A 22,567-nucleotide genomic window follows, 5' to 3' on the forward strand; every position below is an offset into this window, starting at 1 on the left:
GATAGATAGATAGATAGATAGATAGATAGATGATAGATAAAATAAATACAATACAAATGTAACAAAGACAACGGTAAAAATATTGGGTTTCTGTCTGGATGGTCTCTTATGACGAGCCAATGGACAGAGAATGGAAGCAGTGAACTCCCTCCCATATTTGGGCATACCAGGGGTTGTGACTTTAAATATATACCTTTCTCCCTGGCTCAGCTGATAAGGAGAAGAACTCCGTGGCTTAATGGTTAACACATCTGCCTAAGATGCAATACAGCACAGGTTCTAATCCCAGTAAGGGTATGGCTAGCTGATGAGAGCTAAATAGCTCGAAATAGATCTATACTAGTCTCACTTTATTTATTTATCAGCACAAATACAACAATATATATATATACTTTAAATATATATACCTCTCACCCTGGCTGGCTGATAAGGAGTCGAGCTCTGTGGCTCAATGGTTAACACATCTGCCTGAGAGGCAATAGAGCACAGGTTCCATTCCAAACAAGGGTGTGGCTAGCTGATGAGAGCTAAATAGCTTGAAATAGATCTATACTAGTCTCCCTTTATTTATTTATCAGCACAAATACAACAATATATATATATATATATACTTTAAATATATATACCTCTCACCCTGGCTGGCTGATAAGGAGTCGAGCTCTGTGGCTCAATGGTTAACACATCTGCCTGAGAGGCAATAGAGCACAGGTTCCATTCCAAACAAGGGTGTGGCTAGCTGATGAGAGCTAAATAGCTTGAAATAGATCTATAGTAGTCTCCCTTTATTTATTTATCAGCATAAATATAACATATGTGTGTGTGTGTGTGTGTGTGTATATGTATATATGTATATATATATATATATACATATATGTATATATGTATATATGTATATATGTATATATGTATATATGTATATATGTATATATGTATATATGTATATATGTATATATGTATATATGTATATATGTATATATGTATATATGTATATATGTATATATGTTATATTTATGCTGATAAATAAATAAAGGGAGACTAGTATAGATCTATTTCAAGCTATTTAGCTCTCATCAGCTAGCCATACCCATGCTGGGAATCGAACCTGTGCTCTATTGCCTCTTAGGCAGATGTGTTAACCATTGAGCTACAGAGCTCGACTCCTTATCAGCCAGCCAGGGTGAGAGGTATATATTTAAAGTCACAACCCCTGGTATGCCCAAATATGGGAGGAAGGTCACACTTCCACTCTCTGTCTTCGGCTCGTCACAAGAGACCATCCAGACAGAAACCCAATATTTTTTACTGTTGCCTTTTTGTTACATTATGTAAATCTTGTGACGAGCCGAAGGACAGATGATGGAAGCAGTTAGCTTCCTCCCATAATTGGGGCTTACCAGGGGTTGTAAAAATCATATATATATATATATATATATATATATATATATATATATATATATATATATATATATATATATATATTATTACTCAGTGACTCAGCATTTAGGAAACAGTAATTGGCTTCAGTTATATAGAGTGAGGAAAGTTTAGAGAATGTTTCTTGTCCTTAAACACTTTTTTTTACAAGGCCAGCTGTTTAAATAGAAGCAGGCAAATATGAAAATCCAGAGAATATTTTAAATTACTCTCCAGATCCAATTTGTTGACTTTTTGAGCAGTCATAGCTACAGCTCTTCCATGATACTCTTCCTTTGTGTATCGCTTCCTCTACTTCAGCCCAGTAATATATATTGTATTTTATTATATATTAATAAAACTACATGATATACTAAACTTCTAGAACTGGTATGAACATTTTATAGATGAGAATACAAATCAAATTTCAAATTCCACACAATCTTGCTAAACCAAAAAATTAACATTTACAAATCTAATGAAGCAAATAAGCCTAGTGATATGCCTGCATATAGTTGTGGGTTTATTATTAGCCACATATTTTACTTGTCTAAAGTACTGTTTTTTCATGGTATAAGACGCACCAAGATTTTGAAAAGGCAAATTAAAATAAGTTTTTTCGCTCTGCAGATCTCCCCAAAACAGTCCATTTTTCAGGAAAATTGACCCGTTTTTTGTCAATAAAAGGGCATGCATAGCCTTTAGGAGGCTTATAGAGTGCTCTTGGGGGGGGGGGACACACAAAAAAGGTCCATTTTTCACTCATTTTCTACTCACTTCTCCCTCCCTCCCAGGGAGTGGGATTTTGGGAGGTCAAAATGCTGTATTCAGTGTGTAAGATGCACCCAGATATTCACCCTCTTTTTTTGGGGGGGAAAGGTGTGTCTTGTATTCCGAAAAATACTGTAAATTATTTTGTAGAAGAAAACACTTCTACACTTTGTCACAAGACAAAATTGCATATTAAAACTATTTTACTCTACACTTCCCTATTTTTATTAAAGTTCCCAAATAATTGCTTCATGCTACACATCTCTTCCTAATACAAGCCACGTTTATTATAGTTTGGGGGGATTTTTTAAACAAGAGAAACATGTGCTATGCAAGTTCATTTATTCTGACTCTGAGGATGAACGGAGGGCTTAAAAAAACCATCCAGCAGAATAATTTGTTTTGACAGGAACCTGAGCTATAACTAGTGTCAGGACTTGAGCAGCCAATAAATTTGGGATATAAGTCCTTCCTAAGCTCTATTTCTGGCAGTGCATTTTAGCAAATGTAGCATGCATTGCATTTAAATGTTGGTTACAAGTACATCAACAAGTTAACAGGAAGTATTATTTATTATATTATTAAATATTATATTTAATAATTACTCGTGGGTACAAAGAGTAGTTGCATGAAGGAGGCATTGTCCTATCTATTCATGATCCTTTCAGCTTTTTCCACTCAAAGCAGAAGGGCAGCTCCTTCCTCCTCTCATTTGTTTGTTTTTTCCTTTCTCACTCAACTGATGAAGCTGAAGGACTGAAAGATTTAATAAATAAGTGAACAACAATTAGCCCTAAGGTTATAACCCCTCCCCTTTTTATCTATTTATGAGATTTTTCCAGAAATCTGGTCATGCATTGATGAAAATCAACAGCAATGATTTTCATTATTCCCCATCATTCTTAAAAAAGGAAACTCATAAAAAGATGACTTGGTAATAACAGACTCACAAAAAGATAACTACAGCAAAAGTAGAACACAACAAAACTCTTTCAAAATTAGAAAAATAGAAAATCCTTTCTTAAAAATCCTTGACATTCTTGTGCCCAATTTGCATCATTAATAAAATTATTAAAACCCAGCTGCCCCAAATATTAACTGGAACAGGAGAGCTTCAGAACTGCCAGGAAAACATCATTTTAATGTTTTCAACCATTTGATCATAGTGAAGGCTTGTACTATGGTGAAGTCTTTCTATGGCTAATATGATTCTACCCAGCAAAACACTCAACTGTGATGTGCAAACACATCATACCTCAGGCATGTTTTTAAATCCTGCCCAATGAATGTCTTCTTGTATTCTAGGCAAGCAGCATGTCCTTATGGTTGGACTTAATCCAACACTGAGGACTCCCTCTTTCAATGTATTTTTTCCTCTCCAGATCTAAGCTATGCAAGGGGTTTTCTTTTTCTTCTTTCCTGCTATCATTCATAATTCCTGCATAATTTACTTCATTCCTAGCAATTGTAGATCTCCTTTCTTCATGTCTGCCCCAGTCTAGACAGAGCCACTGTTACATGTGACTCAGTGTAGTCTGCCATCTTTTCACTATGGGGCAGTTTGTGAGTTAACCTTTTGTTAACTCACCAACCAACAACACAAACCAACCAATAAACAAAAAGAGACCCACCCTGATATTTTGGTTGTGCTTTGCCTGTCCACTATCTAGGACCATAATGGCGAACCTATGGCATGTATGCCAGAAGTGGCAAGCAGAGCCATCTCTCCGGGCATGCCAGTCATTGCCCGTTGCTCTTCCAGGTTCTGGCGCACATGTTTTCACACATGCAGCAGTACCAAAACAGGAAGAGCAGCTCCCTGGCATGCATGCGCGCGCTGGGAAGGTAGTCTTTGCATGCGCATCAGAAACCGGAAGACCATGTGCATGCCAGAAGCTGGAAACTCAGCTCAGGGTTTCTGGCTCTCCCGTACATTCCCGCCAGGGAACTGCTCTTCTGGTTTCCAGTGATTTCCCGCTTGCTCCCACTTCGGCACTCGGTAAGCTTGTCCTTTTGGAATCACTATTGCTTTGGGAAAATGTGTTGCATTGTGTCAACAACCTGTCAGTCAACAATCAGGTTTTTATCATTGATCATCCAATAGAAAAACACTGGTAGAAAAAAAAACATGTCAAGAAGATTTAAATAAACATAACATGAATAGCTCAAAATGAATCCAATTTCCATTGAACAAGCTCAACAAGCCACAGCATGAAACCTGGCCATATAAGGCATAACAATGTCTATAGACTACCTACTCTACAAAAAAGAGTAATACAAATAGCTCAACAAAATGAGCAATGCAATAGAACATGAATCAGAATATTAACTAACTCTGGGCCAAAAAGGCAGAATTAGTCTCTCTTTCCAATATTATAAAATGCACCCTTCTTACACAGCTGATAGTGAAATGTTAAAATGGTATAGTTCTACAAAAAATGTCCTCAAAGCATCTAAAATGATATCTGGCTGCTTGGAAAAAATATTAAAAATATGTCAAAATAATACCATCACACAGATTGCAACAGGAGGGTAAAACACATTGTCACATTCTAGACTCAAAGCAGCATATTTCATGATGATAGTTCTGTTGTCTTCGGTGACTCTACGTTGGAATATGAATATCTCTCAGTGCAAGTCATCAACACCTATAAAATTTATGGTCAAGAAAATGTGTCCATTACAGCCTTCAATCTTAAAGTAGTTTCCTGTTCTGCACATGTTCTTTATATGAAATAAAGAACTTACTTACATTTTAAGTATATTATGAAAAAAAAGCATTCTCTTTAATAGTTGTTTGCTACTTTAAAATGTACCCCAAGACTCTGGAGAAAGTAATAAATTCTCTTTGTATTAGTTCTGGAAGATTCTTTAAATGGAATTGAAATATTAATAGGCAAATTAAAAGAATTTAGGTAAAAACAAATGTTAAGATACTATATTTGTTTTCCTCTTGCATTTTTAACTCTCATGATGATTTCTTTCTTTTCTTTTCCTTACTTATCCTTACATTAGTTTGTATTGGTTTTCATCTTCCTAAAGTGTGGGCGTGTGTATAGGTTTCTTGCATTATTATATGGAGATCAGACATTATGATTGAGTTCCAAGGCAAGATACAAGTAAGAGTATGAAAAAAGTCTGATTTAACTCAAAGTCCAAGCAAAAAACATGTGGCAAACAAAATGTACGTTTTAAATCCATTATCTCAGTTGAATGAAAGTCTTAAGTGCTTTTCTTTGAACAGGTTTAATGCATGTTTTTATTCTTCTGCTTTACACATTGGGGATTGAATTTCTTATTACTTTCCAGCTTTTCAGAACAAGCACTTTATAAGGTCCAAGAAACAGAATATGGGCAAGACTGCGGCACAAATTTATCCCACTTTGAGAAAACTGGCTGGGGAACAGGAGGATTAAAAAAATACAGTTACTAAGTTGAATAAATTATTTTCCCCAACCTTGCTCCTCAGGCCAAGTCTGTTACCAAATGAAATGATGCCAAGAAAGCAGCATTTCCTTTTTTGCCTAAGAAAAAGAAAGGAGATTCTCTCTTAGCTTGAAACTGGAGTTCTAAATTTTGTTACTTAGGTTCTGAAATTGGATTTGACAAGTTACAGCCCTCCTACCCTCCCCATCTAGCTGCTGGTTTTTAAATAATTCTCAATGAACAATGTATGGGAATCCACAAATGCCCTCACAGCTATTCCATGTTAAGACCCTGGACTTAATGCCTCCTAGGACCTTCCCTCTTTCAAGAACAATGGCTTCTGCTTCACTTAATTTTGTTTCTAAGACACCCTTGTAATTTTGAGGATGTTTTAGAAACAACTACAAATCTTTCCCTGACAGAACATAGTTAAAAATCTGAGGTTCTTTAAATAAACTGTATGGAAGAAAAGAACATTGCATTTGTACATCTCCATTTCTTTTACACTTTCTTCCCAGACACAAAGAGAAGTATATTTTTTAAAAAATCCTCAAAATTTCAGAACATATTTCTTTCTGATAGGGAGGGTGTGAGTTGCAGTTAATATTGGAAAGGGGCTTTAATTAATATCTCTTTTTAACTACCACCATCTTTATCCCGAATATATGTGTTTAGAAACCACAGTCTTTAACAAGTAACACTTGGTTCAGTTTGCATCTAGGTGAGCATTTGCCAATTATTTAGGTTCTACATAAACGGGGAAGCAAGAAGAAAGGGGAAAACATAGGAGTGATGAAACCCTAGATCATCATTATAAGGGAAGAGAATGGCCACAAGACTTTCGTCTCTTGAATGCAAGAAGTAAATACTTTGAAACTGCTTCTTTGCCAAAACCAGAAATTAAACTCCATGCAAATGTACAAAAGCAACACCTTTTAAAATCAATTTTTGGCAGGATCTGGTATCCCCTCTCTTCTGTCCTTTCAAAGGGACATCAGCACCTCATCCATTCATCGGCTGTCGGATTTAATCTCGTTCAAACAGATGCAAGCATATTTTTTTTTTAGAAAAGAAACGAAGTTCCACCTCCTTGAAATGAATTATCCTCTTATAAATCAGTCTGATAGTGGAAAGACCCTAGGGCAGGGCAGGAATACTCCATAACAGGCATATAAACCGCAATCAGTGGAGGCCTGGCACGCGTTAAACTTAGAACTAGAACAAGGTTAGTTACCTGCAGGAAGGGGCGACTGATAGGATTCCTGCTCAGCGGGTTGGACCGGAGGGAAGAGATGGATGACTAAACCCAAGGCGAGGGCGAGGGGTCCAGCGGTCCTCATCGCCATGTTCAGCATTCCGGTAAACCAGCCAGCAAAATCAGCTGCTGCGTCTCTCCCTTTGACTTCGCTCGTTCGCTTCAAGGGGATCCTTTCGCCTGCTCCCCCTTTTAATGCCAAGCCCGGGGCGCTGCCATCCAAACTCCCGAAAGGAAATGGTTTCGGGGGGGGGGGGAGGTTCCCTGCGGGGAGAGGAAGGAGCACTTGAAAAAATTCCACGGAATTCACTTGGAAAGAGTTGGGGAAGGAGGAACCCGCCTCCGATGAAGTTGGTGGTCAAACGCACGGATGGAGCGATTGGCGCTACCTTCTTCTGCTCCTTCCTCCCTTCGGTCCTGGGTCCCTGGGCAGTAGGCAAAGGGCACGCGTGAAGATCGCTAGGGCTTTTATACGCCAGGCGGGAGTGGGCGGGGAGGGGCAACAGGGTGACCTGAGCGAAGCGAAATCGGAGCTTCTGGAGAAGGAGCTGCGAGATTCAGCCATTGGCTTACGGCGAGGTCGGGCGGGGGAGCATTCAGCCTCTTCTCCCTCCCCCACCCCTCTCGCCCCACGCCCGCCCCCATTTATTTTATTTTATTTTATTTTATTTTTGCACTTCACAGAGCCGGTGCGAAGGGATCATCCATCACGCTCAAATGAGCATGTGTGAAATATGCGCACATGCTCAGTAAAGACGTGAAGCCGTCGCCCGAACTCTAAACGCTGGCCGCTTTGCTTATTCCAGCGCCCCCCCCCCCATCCCGTGGAATTACGCGCAGAAATGGGAAAAAAGAGGGTTGTTGGGATTCTTGACGTGGACAGCCGTGGGGTGATACAGTCTAATTTTCTGTTTTTGTTACTTTTTGGCAGCTTGGTTACCGCTTTGATACGAAAAGGTGCAATATGCCGAATGGTAGCGTTTCTCACCTGAAAACTTTTTAAAATGAATGGACTTCAACGCCCAGAATTTGCTTCCTTCTCTTCGTTAGAGTAGACCTGCCTAATTCTCCCAACAATTCTTCGTTCAGTTTACCCAGGGGTGAAATTCAGCAGGTTTTGACAGATTCTGGAAAACCAGTAGCGGAAAGTTTGAGTAGTTTGGAAGAACTGGCAAATACCATCTCTGGCTGGCCCCGGGGTGGGGTAGCAACGAGAATTTTGCAGTATCTTTCCTCCAGGAGTGGGGAGGGAATGGGGATTTTGCAGTATCGGTCCCCAGCCACGGGCACAGAACAGTACTAAAAAATTTGAATTTCACCACTGCTCCAGACCCTTTATCATCTTGTTCTCTCCTCTTTACATTTTCTAATGCCTCAGCATCTTTTTGGTATCCTGTTGACCAGAACTGGACACAATATTCCAAGTGTGGTCTCAGCCAGAGGAGGAGTTGTGGCACCAAATTAATATTTTCCATAGCACAAGTAGAAGCTGTTTGACTGCTGCCCTCATCACATTTCATGCCAGTCTCTCTATTGCTTTGTGGCAGGAACACCCATCCTCTTTCCTTACTAGTGATAATACAATACAATACAATAGCAGAGTTGGAAGGGACCTTGGAGGTCTTCTAGTCCAACCCCCTGCCCAGGCAGGAAACCCTATACCGTTTCAGACAAATGGTTATCCAACATCTTCTTAAAGACTTCCAGTGTTGGGGCATTCACAACTTCTGGAGGCAAGCTGTTCCACTGATTAATTGTTCTAATTGTCAGGAAATTTCTCCTCAGTTCTAAGTTGCTTCTCTCCTTGATTAGTTTCCACCCATTGCTTCTTGTTCTACCCTCAGGTGCCTTGGAAAATAGTTTGACTCCCTCTTCTTTGTGGCAACCCCTGAGATATTGGAACACTGATATCATGTCTCCCCTAGTCCTTCTTTCTATTAAACTAGACATACCCAGTTCCTGCAACCATTCTTCGTATGTTTTAGTCTCCAGTCTCCTAATCATCTTTGTTGGTCTTCTCTGCACTCTTTCTAGAGTCTCTACATCTTTTCTACATTGTGGTGACCAAAACTGAATGCAGTATTCCAAGTGTGGCCTTACCAAGGCATTATAAAGTGGTATTAACACTTCACGTGATCTTGATTCTATCTCTCTGTTTATGCAGCCTAGAACTGTGTTGGCTTTTTTGGCAATTGCTGCACACTGCTGGTTCATATTTAAATGGTTGTCCACTAGGACTCCAAGATCCCTTTCACAGTTACTACTGTTGAGCAAGGTACCACCTATACTGTACCTGTGCATTTAGTTTTTGATGCCTAAATGTAGAACCTTACTCTTTTCACCATTGAATTTCATTTTATTAGATAGTGCCCAAGTTCAAGTTTGTCAAGATCCTTCTGTATCTTTAGCCTATCTTCTGGAGTATTGGCTATTCCTACCATCTTGGTGTCATCTGCAAATTTGATGAGTTCCCCATTTATTCCCTTATCTAAATCATTGATGAAGATGTAGGAGGGCCTTTTACCCTGAGCTTCTGGACAAGCTAGACATTTTTAAAATAAATAAATTGCCAATGGAAGTGAAAGGCTGGTTGTACTTTCCTTTCCTCGAACCTTGAGGAGGTTTTTTTTTCATTTTTTAAATTGAATCCTATAAAATACAAATTAAAATAAAGATTGTAGGGAAATGGAGAAGAAAATGGAAGGGAGAAGTGTGAGGTGGAGGAAAGAAACAAAAGGCATTAAATTCCAACATTTTTCAGCATAGTAGAATAACGATAGAAAGATACAGCTTCAACTTTTTGCTCTTACCATTTCTATGATAACAGGTAAAGGTAAGATTCCCCTTGCACATATGTGCTAGTCATTCCCGACTCTAGGGGGTGATGCTCATCTCCGTTTCAAAGCCGAAGAGACAGCACTGTCTGAAAATGTCTCCGTGGTCGTGTGGCTGGCATGACTAAACACTGGAAATGTACGGAACGCTGTTACCTTCCCACCAAAGGTGGTTCCTATTTTTATACTTGCATTTGTATATAGTTTTTAACTGCTAGGTTGGCAGAAGCTGGGACAAGTGACAAGAGCTCACTCTGTTACACGGCACTAGGGATTCGACCACCGAACTGCTGACCTTTCTGGTCCACAAGCTCAGCATCTTAGCCACTGAGCCACCACATCCCTTGTACATGATAACAGACTTATCAGCAACTCTGAAAGTCAGACTTCAATTTTTCTGTCTTGATCACAAAGTCTAGAAATGGTTTCCAAATAGAAACAAAACTGACTCTTTGATTAAAGCAGTTAATTTGGCCCTCTCTGCAAGCTCCACCAATTTTTCCATCCATTATTCCATTGTGGGGCTTGTATCTTTCTATTTTTGTGCATAAAGAATTCTTGCTTCAGCCAGCATATACAATAATAAAATTCCAGATTATTTTCAAGTTCCTTGCCCAGTAGGCCCAAAAAATAGTTTCTGGTATCAGTTTTATATTCATTTTAAGAATCTTCTGCAGTGAAATATGGCGTCAATATTTTTTGAGAAATGGTGAGATAGTAAGTATTTCCTTTTTTTTTTCTTTTAAAACAAGGTAAAATTGGTAAGAGTTGTACTAATTCCCCCTTCAAACTGAATGTTAAGAATAATGAATATTTTTACTCATCCTCCAGTGATCCCATCAGATGGGAATGTACCAAGTATGGAGAAGGAGGTCAATAGAAGATCACTCAGATTTTTTTTTAAAATGGGAACCTCATATCTGGAAAGGCCCATCAATGACAGGGAAAGTGGGTGGTGTTTCATTTTTGGCATGGTGGAGGGAATAAAGAAGCAAGGGACTTCTTTTGGGTGGAAGCCCAGACCATCATTGCAGCCAAAGTGGAGGAAGGAATTGCAGTCTGTAAAAGATTACTTAAGTAAATGGCTGCATTCAGTTTATGCATAGGAATCTGCAGAATAGTCTCTTGTCTTTCTTCCTGAGAATTACTCCCAAAAGATTAGCAGCGAAATGGATGGTGTCATGAGAACTTTGTGGGTTCACAGCACAACGTCCAACCGACAAACACAAAACACTTCTTGTTGCTTTCTTGTTTGTTTGTTTTCTTCCTCTACTAGCGCAGCAAGAAAATTTAAGCACTTCGATTGATTTCCAGGCTTGGCAAATAACTCAAGCGCTGACATTCCTCTCCTGAGCTTCCTGATAAGCTACAGGGAAAGGCAATAAACGGACCTGATTTATGTGAATTAAGCCAAGTGTTCAAAAGTTAACTCTACGTCTACTGGAAGAGAAGGAAGGAAGGAAGGAAGGAAGGAAGGAAGGAAGGAAGGAAGGAAGGAAGGAAGGAAGGAAGGAAGGAAGGAAGGAAGGAAGGAAAAAAGAAAGAAAAAGGGAGGGAGGGAGGGAGGAAGGGAGGAATATTGATAACTTTATGTTCATTCAATCATGTCCAGTTCTCAGAGATTGGACATGTCCCTGAAGTTTTCTTGTCAAGGTTTTTTAGATGTGCCATTGCTTCCTTCCTAGGGCCAAAGGGAAAGTGATTAACACAAGGTCAGTTGGGCAGCATTAGAACTCATAGTTGCATTCATTGAACAACTTGTAGCAAACACAGAGTGCTGATTGCATCTTGTCATGTGGTCAAAGCTTATTGCTAGACAATCTAGTGGGAACTCTGCTTCCCTTATGGCAGTGATGGCTAACCTTTTTGTCAGGTGACAAAAGCATGCGTGCCCACATGCCCGCACCCATAATGCAATGCACATGCGACACCACCACCCCACTTTGGCTCTAGTAGGCCTCCCTGCAGCACCCTGAAACCAAAAATGGGCTGCAGGGGGCACACTGCACCCCCTGTGCCCTGTTTTGGCCTAATGAGCCTCCCTGCAGCCACCTGGGACCAAAAGTGGACCGCGGGAGGAGCCATCCCCACACAACCCCCATGCCCCCCACATATGTGTGGCAGAGATGGGAAAATCAGCTGGCTGACAGGAGGAGCATGCACATGCACCGTGGAACTGAGCTGGGGCAACGGCTCGCATGCCTGCAAAGAGGGCTCTGTGTGCCAACTGTGGCATGCATGCCATAAGTTCACCATCACGGCTCTAGTCTGTTACAACTACAAAAAACAACGTCTTTACTGTATGTATATATCACAGAATAGCAGAGAGCCATGTGTGACTCCATTCTGTCACAATTTGAAATAAAATAAAATAATAGGCCATGTACTGGAAAGAGATGAAGGAAATAGGACCTTCAAACAAAAGGGAAATAGTGCTGAGATCTTTTCGGTCAGTTTCAAAGTTACTTCCAATTATAATATGTCATCACATCCCCCTCTCTTTCTATATTTTTCTCCTTTAGCTGTCAGTAATTTAACTCTACAAGTCTAATATTATATTCTCTTATCACCCCATAAGGCATTTCAACTATTCTCTCTAGTACCACAATTCAAAGGCATCAATTCTTATTTGTTCAGCCTTTCTGATGATCCAGCTTTCACAGCCATATATTGAAACTAGGAAAGCCATTCCCTTGACTATATATACCTTTGTCATCAGTGCAATATCTCTGCATCTCCGTATTTTGTCTGAATCACCTACGATACCACACCTTTTCCCTTCCCCAGTAGTAGATACTTATTTGTTTCATGGCTACAGTTATTATCCCTCTGCATTTTTGAGTCTGTTGCTACAGGTTGTCCTTACTTAAGAGCCATTCATTCAGTACCATTCCTGAATTAACTATCTATACTGATAAATTATACTTGGGTTTGGTCCCAGAAGTTACTGATGTTGCAGTGCCCCACAGTCATGTGATAAAAACTTGTTTGCTTGGTAGAATGCCTACATTTATAACTGCAGGGTATGTTTCAAATCTCTCTCACACACACCTATCTGCCCTGTCTCTCTGCCCTTTGTCTACTGTATATTTTGTTGTTCCTTCTGCCCTCAGCTGATCTGCAGGGTTTTCTTCTTCTGCTGTTGATGAGACATGCCCAGTCTTATCCTTTGTGAAGGATCTGCTGGTGCACCAAGCTTTCTTCCCAATGTCATGTGGAGTCTCCTTACAATGTTTCAGGAAGTCCATAGGCAATCTTAGAAAGAAAGCTTTCTTTCCCCTGCAGCAGCCACCTTCGGCTCTGTATACTCATAGCTGTGTACTCACAGTGCCATAGCTTACACCATCCTGCTGGCTTCCCTATTGACTTTGCTTGTTGGAAGCCAGCACAAAATTTCAAGGAGGTCCTTGCTTAATGACCTGTGATAATCTCTTAACAATGGCAGTTGACATGATTTCCATCGTTAAGTGAACAGTTAATGTGTTAATCACACTGTATGACCACATTATTTAACAATGGAAATTCTTAGCCTAATTACCATTGTTAAGTGAAGACTATCATCAACACTGGTTCCTGTTTATTTTCATTGGGATGGCATTGCCAGATTTTGTACCCTATTCTTTGATCTTCCACGTATAATACTTCCTCACATCAGAGCAGCTGTTGCTTACTTATTAAATTTATGTGGCTGTCCATCTCACTGGCATGTGATTCTGCATGTAGCATACAGAATTAAAATCCAAATAAAATCATAATATTCTACTATTAAATCAACTAAAAGCTACATTTATAAAGGTAATAATAAAATGCTGAGGACAGTGTAATCTAACTATAAACACAAGCATTTAACCACTGGCTCACACTTCTATGGGATTCCCCAAAGTCGAAGGCACATGCAAGTTTAGATGACCTTCCAGAAGGCCAACAGAGTTGGCACCAATCTCACTTGGGGAAATGATGTTCCAGATGGGGGAGGCCATAGCAGAAAAGTCTGTTTTTCTGAATCCTGCCAAGTGAAGCTTGGACAATGAGACCTGCAACATACACCTTCTGATGGAATAAAGTATGATTAGAGAGAGTAAGCTCCTCAACTCATCATCAACATTATGCTGGTTGTCATCTTCAAACTCCAAATAATTTACTTCTAAAACTGTCCCACCCTGATTATTTTTACTAGCTGGTGTAAGCTGCCTAGCAGTTTTAATTCTAATTTCTTCTGATCCAATATTTCATGGTATATTTTCTAGTTATATTTTAAATAAATCACGTGACAATATAAAGTTTTGGAAACTCTTTTTCCTATTTTGAATTGTTAATTTCTCCATATTTTATTCTATTGGTTTCTGGTTTGGTACCACCATTAGGTCTATTCAATTTATTGTGTCCTACATAACCAGGCATTTTTCATATTCACTAAAGGAAATATAAATACATTTTTGGAGATCCATGACTTTCCATCATTCATTATATAATTAGCAATGTAATCTTAGGTGCACTGATTCAATAATTTGAGCTACAATTCTTTAGAACTCCCCCTTTTTGATATAGGAATATAAATTGATACTTCAGTTTATCAATAGGCATTGTTGTTTTTACCATACCTTGTTACAAACCATAAGTAGCATTTTAACTACACCTTAGCTACTTGAATTGCAACTGAGTTTTCATCCAATTCTTTGCCCCATAGATGAATATTGCTAATTAGAATCAGGATGCAGAAAAGGAATCAAACATTGGACTGTCATTGTGGAAGTGAATACCACAATATTTATTTCTTTATTCATTTTTTAGGACCACTTATTTCAGTTAAGTGATTCTGGGTGGCAAAGAATAATAGAATCAAATAAAAAAATACAAATGCAGTATCTACAGTACATGTCAAAGCTTCTCCATTATAGGAGTTGTGAAAATCCTTTTCACAACTGCCCCAAACTTAGTAAAATTCACTCAAATAATTCTAGTGTGTAAAATTGCTTTCCTCTAAACTAATAGTTTAGTTTTAAAAAAAGTGGTTCCCCTCCTTTGGTATAATTGCAGCGATAGCTCATAAGCTTTCATTATATCAGATGTTAATATGATCATTCCTAATGCAAAAATGCTACCATGCGCAGCTTATTTCACAAATATTAATCTAGTTTAAAATCATTTTGTAATACTAAGTAAAGTATCACGTAAATCCAGACTATAAAAAGCTTTTACCTTATATTATGGGCTTCAAATTTAAACACAGAGGTTTGTTTAGTTTCCTTTGTCTTTCATATGGCGATTATTCTTATACAATTCCATACATTTAAAAAAACCATATTGAAATTTTCTACTCCAAAACAAGTGTTGATGTCATAATATAAGATGCAGAATTTCTATCTGGAGGGTTTTTCCTATATAGCAGCAGTTCTCAACCTGTGGGTCGGGATCCCTTTGGGGGTCGAACGACCCTTTCACAGGGGTCGCCTAAGACCATTGGAAAATTGCAAAATTACAGTTATGAAGTAGCAACGAAAATACTTTTATGGTTGGGGGTCACCACAACATGAGGAACTGTATTAAAGGGTTGCGGCATTGGGAAGGTTGAGAACCACTGCTATATAGACTTTGCCAACATTCGCTTGGCTTTGCTTGGTTGGCTGGATTCTGAAAGTACAACTTTTGTCCGCTTGATTTTAGGGGCAGAGTGTTCAGGCTGTTATTGTTTCCTTTCTTCATTTTTAAAAAAATAGAAAAACTGCTTTGCTTTATTCTTTCACAACATCTTTGCAATGTGACATTAGGTACCTTGAAGCGCCATTAAATGCTTGTTAACTGTACCTGTAATATCTACAGCGGGTGTGAAAGAAATCAAGATGAGAGCCTCAGCTATGTAACTGAAATCCTATCTCTTTTACACAATGCATGTAAGAAAGATAAGTGCTTCAATTGCTTGGCTATGACCATCATCTTAATCTATTTGATCCTTCCTGTGTAAACACTCTGTTGAAGGCTGATTAAGAGTTGCTTGCAACTACCTGTACCCATTGCTGTACTCCTACACTGTGAAGGGAATAATGGGTAAGCGAAGGTTGCAAAGTCTGACGCAAACATCTCCCAAAATCCAACTGTGGGTTTTACAGAGGTCCATGCCCTTCATATTGATTGGCTGAATCAACCAATCCTGTTGCATGTTTTGCTGATTTAGGGGCCCCTAAATTTGCTACATATAAAAGGAATGTCTTTTGAACTATCTCTGAAGGACAGGCACATACATTTCCGCATGTACAATGTCAGATAATCTGCCATAGCCTTGTGTGTGAATCTATCCCTATATTCCTGTATCAATAAATTGGGTCAGTGACCAAAAAAAATCAGGAAGAAAATAACATCACTTATATTCTTTCTCAGTATAACCCTGGATTAGTGATTGCTCAAATAATGTGCATGCAAAACGCCCTGGATATAGACATCAGATTCTAGATAAAATATGGGGAACAACTGAATTAGAAGTAGCAATTATAACAATTATAAGGAAGTAACTTCAGAGAGGTATTGGAGAAATCAAATCATACCCTATTTTTTTTTCAGCAAAACTGTACAATTCCAGCTGTGATACATGTTCAAGTTCCTATGCATACATATGTACGTACACACATGCACACACATATTTTGTGCATATAAATCCTTAATACTGAAGTGAATGTAAAAGTCGATAAGTGAGGATCTATTAATGACAGTTCTTCAGGGCAATTCTAGTTTCTACACATGTTGTCAATTACAGTAAGTTTAAATGCTTCATTGCTGTCAATTTTTTACTTTGAGGATGGTGCATGCTGGAATGCACATAAAGTACAAAAGATTAGTTAATAAATACACTCACGTTATTTGAAATAATGAAATATTCCAGATCAGTTTTGCTCTGCTGAAAGAAAATTTAAAATAACCTAAGCATTTTGTTCTAATTTTGAAAGCCAGACTCAAATTCAAATCTTGTTATGAAGCTGAAGATGTCTACACTTGAATTCTTTATTAATTGTTAATTCTAAGGAACACAATACCCAAACTAGCCAAGTTCTTCCCCCCAGGTCAAAACAAAGCATCATATTTTGTTTCTACCTTGAATTAAACCTGTTCAACAAAATCCTTTAATTGAATATATGTTCTTGTATACCATTTATTATCTAAGCACAAATAGCCATCATGAGATAGACTAGAAAATATTAATATCACTTTCCTAATAAAAGGAGCTTTAAAATGTATTAAAAGGCTGACAAGTTGCCAAAGAAATCAGAGGATGGACATTTTAGAGTGACCTCAACCAGTTGTAGTGCAAATGTCTTTCTTCACTATGCTATATTTGAGTAAATTGTTATGAAGCTAGTTCTGGTTAAGCATCTCAAAATTCTTGTCTTAAACATGCTCATTCAAAAATAACTCCTACAAAATTAATGTGCTCAACATCCTGGGAAGTATGCTTAGTTTTGAAGCACCAGAATAAGGAATGGCTAAGTCAGCTCTACTGTTACCTAAACCTATGATTCTGAAGAAATGTGGAGATTCTATAATAGAGACTTAGACCACCAAAGTAGTCCACAGGAAACTAGCAGTTTAGATTAATCTGGATGATTAAGTGTTGTACAACTGTGAACTGTTTATTTCAAATGTAAGTTCCAAACATATTCCCTATGCACATTCATTGGGGGTGGGGGAGGAAAATCTTGTGAAAAACTTATTTCTGTATAGATTTCATTGCTTGCAAATTTCAAGAAATTTCTCTTCTCGCAATGAAGTAAAAATTGACACATGAAGCAAAGGCTTTCTTCTTAAGGTATGTTCATTTAAGGAAGTTCACAAAGAAAAGATTTTTGTTACATCATATCCCTCATAGCCGCTGGAGGATTGATGGATGCTCTTGAATGATGGGGGGAAATGATGCATGCAGGGGCCACTGGGGAAGTATTACCTTAAATCAAATTCAGTCCATTCAATTTTCTTCTATTTCTCAGTAGAACTTGCTTTTAATAGCCGTGTTCTCCTCTCTTACAAGGTATCAGCAAAAAGCAGTATCTTCTTTCCTTTTAGAAAATAGCTTTTGTGCAGTGCATAGTTTCACTGTGAGAAATGAAAAGATAAGCAGCTGTGATGATTCATCAAATAACAATAAACTCCAGTAATGGGACCATTAATACATTCCAAGCCCCAGGCCCAGGTATACAGCCAGGATTTTAAAGCCTTGGAAAGGCCAGCAGGGTTGGGGCCACTCTAAACTCTGAGGTGAGAATATTCTAGAATGGGCTACAACAAAAAAAAAGCCCATCCTAGTTACCACAGTTGACACCTTGTGGCTGACAGTATCTGCAATATGACCCAGGAATTGGATCGAGAAAGTTATGTTGGAGTGCAGGCACTGGAAACAGAAAATCTAGGAGAAGATCAGAGAATGTATTATCTGTAGCCTCCTTAATTCTGGCAATACCACTGTGTATACATTCAGAATTCTATATTATAGTTGCTATAATTGTAGTTAGTGGGAAGAAAAAAGCAATAAGACAGGGAAATGCCATTTGATTAAAGAAGAAAATATACTGGAAACCAGAGAAGTTTATTTGCTTCTGGAGGCATAGAAAAATAATTTAAATACTATTTAAGTAACAGATGACTCATTCTGACTAGAAAACATCTGTTTCAAATGCAAAATGGCCTATTCCCAAGTGTTTTGGGGTTCCCAATGTGAGATGCACTGTAAACAAGACTAAAACACATCTAATATGAGTGAACCATAGATATCTGAAACAGCTGTTTCTTACTTTACATGACTCCAATTACTAATAATTTAAATTTGACATGTGCACATGCAAATTTGCTTCCATGATTTCTATGGTTCTGAAATAGCCAAGAAAGATCACTCTTATATAATTTCTACATCTGTGAAAGTTATTTGATGTGATACCAAACAAATTAAATAAATAAATAAAATGTATAGCTTTCAGTGAATTCATTGCAGAAGCATATCCATTTCCCTCACTAGAATTAGAAAGGCTCCTTTCTCCCCATTTCTGCCCATTTCTCCTTAAGTGCAAGTGTTAAATTTATAGGTAGTCCTTGACTTACGACAGTTCACTTAGTGACCATTCAAAGTTGCATTGAAAAAAGTGGTATGACCCATCTTGCACATTTATTGCCGTTGTAATATCCCATGGTCACATGATCAAAATTCATTCGCTTGGAAACTGACTCACATTTATGATGATTTCTGTGTCCCAGGGTCATGTGATTTCCTTTTGCAACCATCTGACCAAACAAAGTCAATGGGGAAGCTACATTCACGTAACAACATTGTTACTAACTTATCAATTGCTGTAACAACTGTGGCAAGAAAGGGGCAAAAATCACATTAGAACTGGCTTGCTTAGCCACAGAAGTTTTGGACTCAATTGTGGTCATAAGTTGAGGACTACCTCAGAGGTGGGTTGCCAATAGTAATGGTGACAGGAGGCTCCACCCATCCACCCGAATGTTTCTGCGCATGCGCAGAAGCATTGTGAATATGGGAACGTGCAGGAGCGTGCCTGAAGCAGTAGTAAAAAAATTGTCAACCCATCACGACTACCTGTAGGCAAAATGGGGAAAGAGCAAATAACTCCTGGGGACTATCAGTTCAAGAGAGACATACAAAAAGAAATCCTGTTGCAGTTTTTGAGATTATACAGTACAAAAAAATATTTGAACACTTGAAAATACATTAATATAATATAAAAAGTTGGAAAGTTAAAAGTAATCAGACTCAGGATGATGACACAGATACTGGTTGACAAATCAATCAAGAACCCTATTCCATTCAGGCATGCTATTGGCCTTTTCCCAGTTGGAAGTGGTACACATTTTAAACAAATCTGATTTCTATCTCCAGAGGCATTAAAGAAGTATCTTATGTATGTATTGAATCAGAATATGGAACTGAAAAGTATTAATTAAAATGATATGACTTTGAATATTACTGGCCAGTTCCCTACATCAATAGGTTCCTGCTTGCCATTTGGATATTCAGTTTGTGGCATTTATGTTATGGAATGGATAAGAGCTATCTTAGATAAGGGAGCCCATAAAGGATTGAATGTAAGGGAAATTGCCCCAAACAAATGTTATAACATCAAGTAAATCAAAAACATAGACTTCCGTTAATAAACAAAATAATATAATCTTGATAATAGTTTTATAAAAATATGAACTGGATCAACAATTTTCAATACATGCCTAAGGTTTCCAAGTAATTCATCAAAGATTGATCAATAAGATTAGCAATCATAGTGATTTGATTGATTTTATTTTATTAAACTTGTATGCCGCCCTATTCCCCGAGGGGACTCAGGGCGGCTAACAAACCAATAGGGAAAAGGGGGAGTACAAAAAACAAAGAAGACAAAAAAATACAGAAAACAATTTAAAACACAATCAACAGATGCAACAATTCGAGTGGGGCTGGGAACTCATCAGCCCCAGGCCTGCCAGAACAGCCAGGTTTTAACGGCTTTGTGGAAAGCCTGAAGGGTGGTGAGGGTCGAATCTCCACGGGGGAGATCGTTCCAGAGGGCCGGAGCAGCCACAGAGAAGGCCTCCCCCGGGGGGTCGACAGTCGATACTGACTAGTTGATGGAATTTGGAGGAGGCGGTGGGATCTAATTGGTCGTAGAGAGGTAATTGGCAGAAGGCGGTCTCTCAAGTACCCAGGTCCGATACCATGTAGGGCTGGTTGATGCTTAACAGAGAAAAAAAGATTTATTATACAGCAGAGTTGGAAGAATTAGGATTATCAAGGATTATTATCAAGATATTGCTATTTTGTTAACTAAGCCATAATTTGTGGTATTCATAGAACATTAGGGTATAAATCATGGTTTCAAATCTTAATCATTGGATTAACAAAATACACCAAGCTTGATGACTAAATGTGGGCTAAGTGTGTTTTATGAACCAACAATTCTTTCCATTCAAATATGGCCAGAAAATTAAGGATATTTTCCACAGTTGGTCCTAACTCTGTAGTTCTAGACACTGAACAATTAATGCTGTAATTCAGAGATAATAACTAATCATTATCCTAATGAATAGTTAAAGAGAAGGAGCAAAATCACAACACTGAAGTCATTCAAACAGCGTCTGTGTAAAAATCAACATTCTGAGTGAATACTAATGTTAAATTAGTAGGAATATGAAGAGGAGAAACATAGAACTACAAAAAAGCATGTCTCCTGAAGTCAGACTACCTCATTTTAGTGCTATGAAAATTATTTCAACAGATGGAGAATCCAACATATCTGGAAGAAGTCAACAGGTCTGTGGTGTCTGCAGTGAATCATTCTTTATTCATGTCTACCAGTGATATTTATAAAATGAAAGAGACCATTATTTTCCTTCTTTATTCCATCCCAATTTTTCTGCATTTACTTATCCTTTTTTTACAATACCATGCATGAGTTCAATGGAGCTTATCCCCAGCAAGGATATGTGGCCTTAATGTTCTATAGTTAATTTAATAAACGTTGGTGTACTTTAGTCACATCAAAGATACACCATTAAAACTGTTTTCAATATAGGTTGAGGGTGAGGGGGGTGGCATTGAAAAAAGAAAAATAGCAGGGGAGGTGATAGTCTGGATATTTATTTGAATGACAGCTTAACATATTAGCTCAGTGAACTAGACTTTGTTCTGGGAAACAAAAAAACAATGTACAGATATTTTAAATAAGTATTAATAAATGCATAAATTAATTAACATGCAAGAACTGATATTAAGCAGTATAGAAGCTGAAATTCTAAACTATATTTCATAGAGATGTGTATTGCAATCTATTTCAATAAAAATGTGTAATTCCTCATCATCAACAAAATATTAAAAGTGATAGGGCATTTTGGTTCCTCCTAGATTCACTGGGACATGGGAAATTCTTCTTGAGCATTATTCAAAAATATTTAATTATGGTAGTTCAAACTTTTTTCCCAAATGGACTGTAACATATATTAAAAGTATCTGGTATGTATAATATTTTCAATTCAAAACTCAAGATGGAAAATCCAAAGGCAATCAGAAAGAAATAGATTTAAGAGAGGAATTATAGTTTAGTAAAATAGGAGCTTTGTAGAAGATCCTAAAATCTTAATGTTCTGTTCTTGAAATATCTAGCTTCAAACATGCCAATCTGAGTTGGAAGCCACGATACAAAACCTCTGATTACACCTTTGATAAACCTGAACATTAAGTACTGAGATTACAGCCTCCATAAAAATGATGTGCTAGACTTCTCATTTTAAAACTCAATTACAAGCCACTAACATAATTGTAACTTTGCTTTCTAGAAATAGATTCATGTTTGTTGTGTTCTTTTGATTCTAAACTTCAATTAATCTCTTCACTAATGCTTAGAGATATTGTTATAAATTTATTGGGACAGTGTCTAAAATAATATATAGAGTGCATTCAGAATCTTTTATAGCCCACTGCTGACTTTAAATATTTATGTTTCCTGCAGAGATTTAATCCTCAATCCATGATACAACCTAGGAGTTAACTTGGATTTCACTATTTAAGTGTAAGCTGAAGCTGAAGGATGATTATTAGGTTTTTTCCATTTAATATTTGATTGTGTATTTTGGCAGTACAGAGCTTCTCCCCAAACAGTTTTAGAAACAGTTGGCTTGCAATCTGATTAGTAGCCAAATTAAGTCCAAATTGCTCCAATTCAAAGACTCTACTAGCAAGCTTCTTTAAAAAAAAAAAAAAGAATTTTAACTCATGGAATTCCATTTATAATTGATACTCAGGGATCAAAAGATGAATGGTATTGATTAGCAATAAATATCAAGAATGCAACTGAAATACTGTTATGGCATAATCATCAGTCCT

At 37.8% G+C, this 22,567-nt stretch overlaps 1 protein-coding gene across 2 annotated transcripts in view; it reads right to left on the reverse strand.

Moving 5' to 3' along the window:
* The window catches only part of PLOD2 (procollagen-lysine,2-oxoglutarate 5-dioxygenase 2), a 70,158-nt gene extending 62,849 nt beyond the window's left edge, over positions 1 to 7,309 (reverse strand). For both annotated transcript variants that reach the window (XM_032225856.1, XM_032225855.1), the window contains exon 1: positions 6,845 to 7,309. In XM_032225856.1, the coding sequence (XP_032081747.1) occupies positions 6,845 to 6,965 (121 nt within the window). In that variant the 5' untranslated portion in view covers positions 6,966 to 7,309. The remainder of the gene's footprint in view (positions 1 to 6,844) is intronic.
* Positions 7,310 to 22,567: the final 15,258 nt, after the last annotated feature.

This window comes from Thamnophis elegans, chromosome 10 (assembly GCF_009769535.1).
Source record: "Thamnophis elegans isolate rThaEle1 chromosome 10, rThaEle1.pri, whole genome shotgun sequence".
NCBI lineage: Eukaryota > Metazoa > Chordata > Lepidosauria > Squamata > Colubridae > Thamnophis > Thamnophis elegans.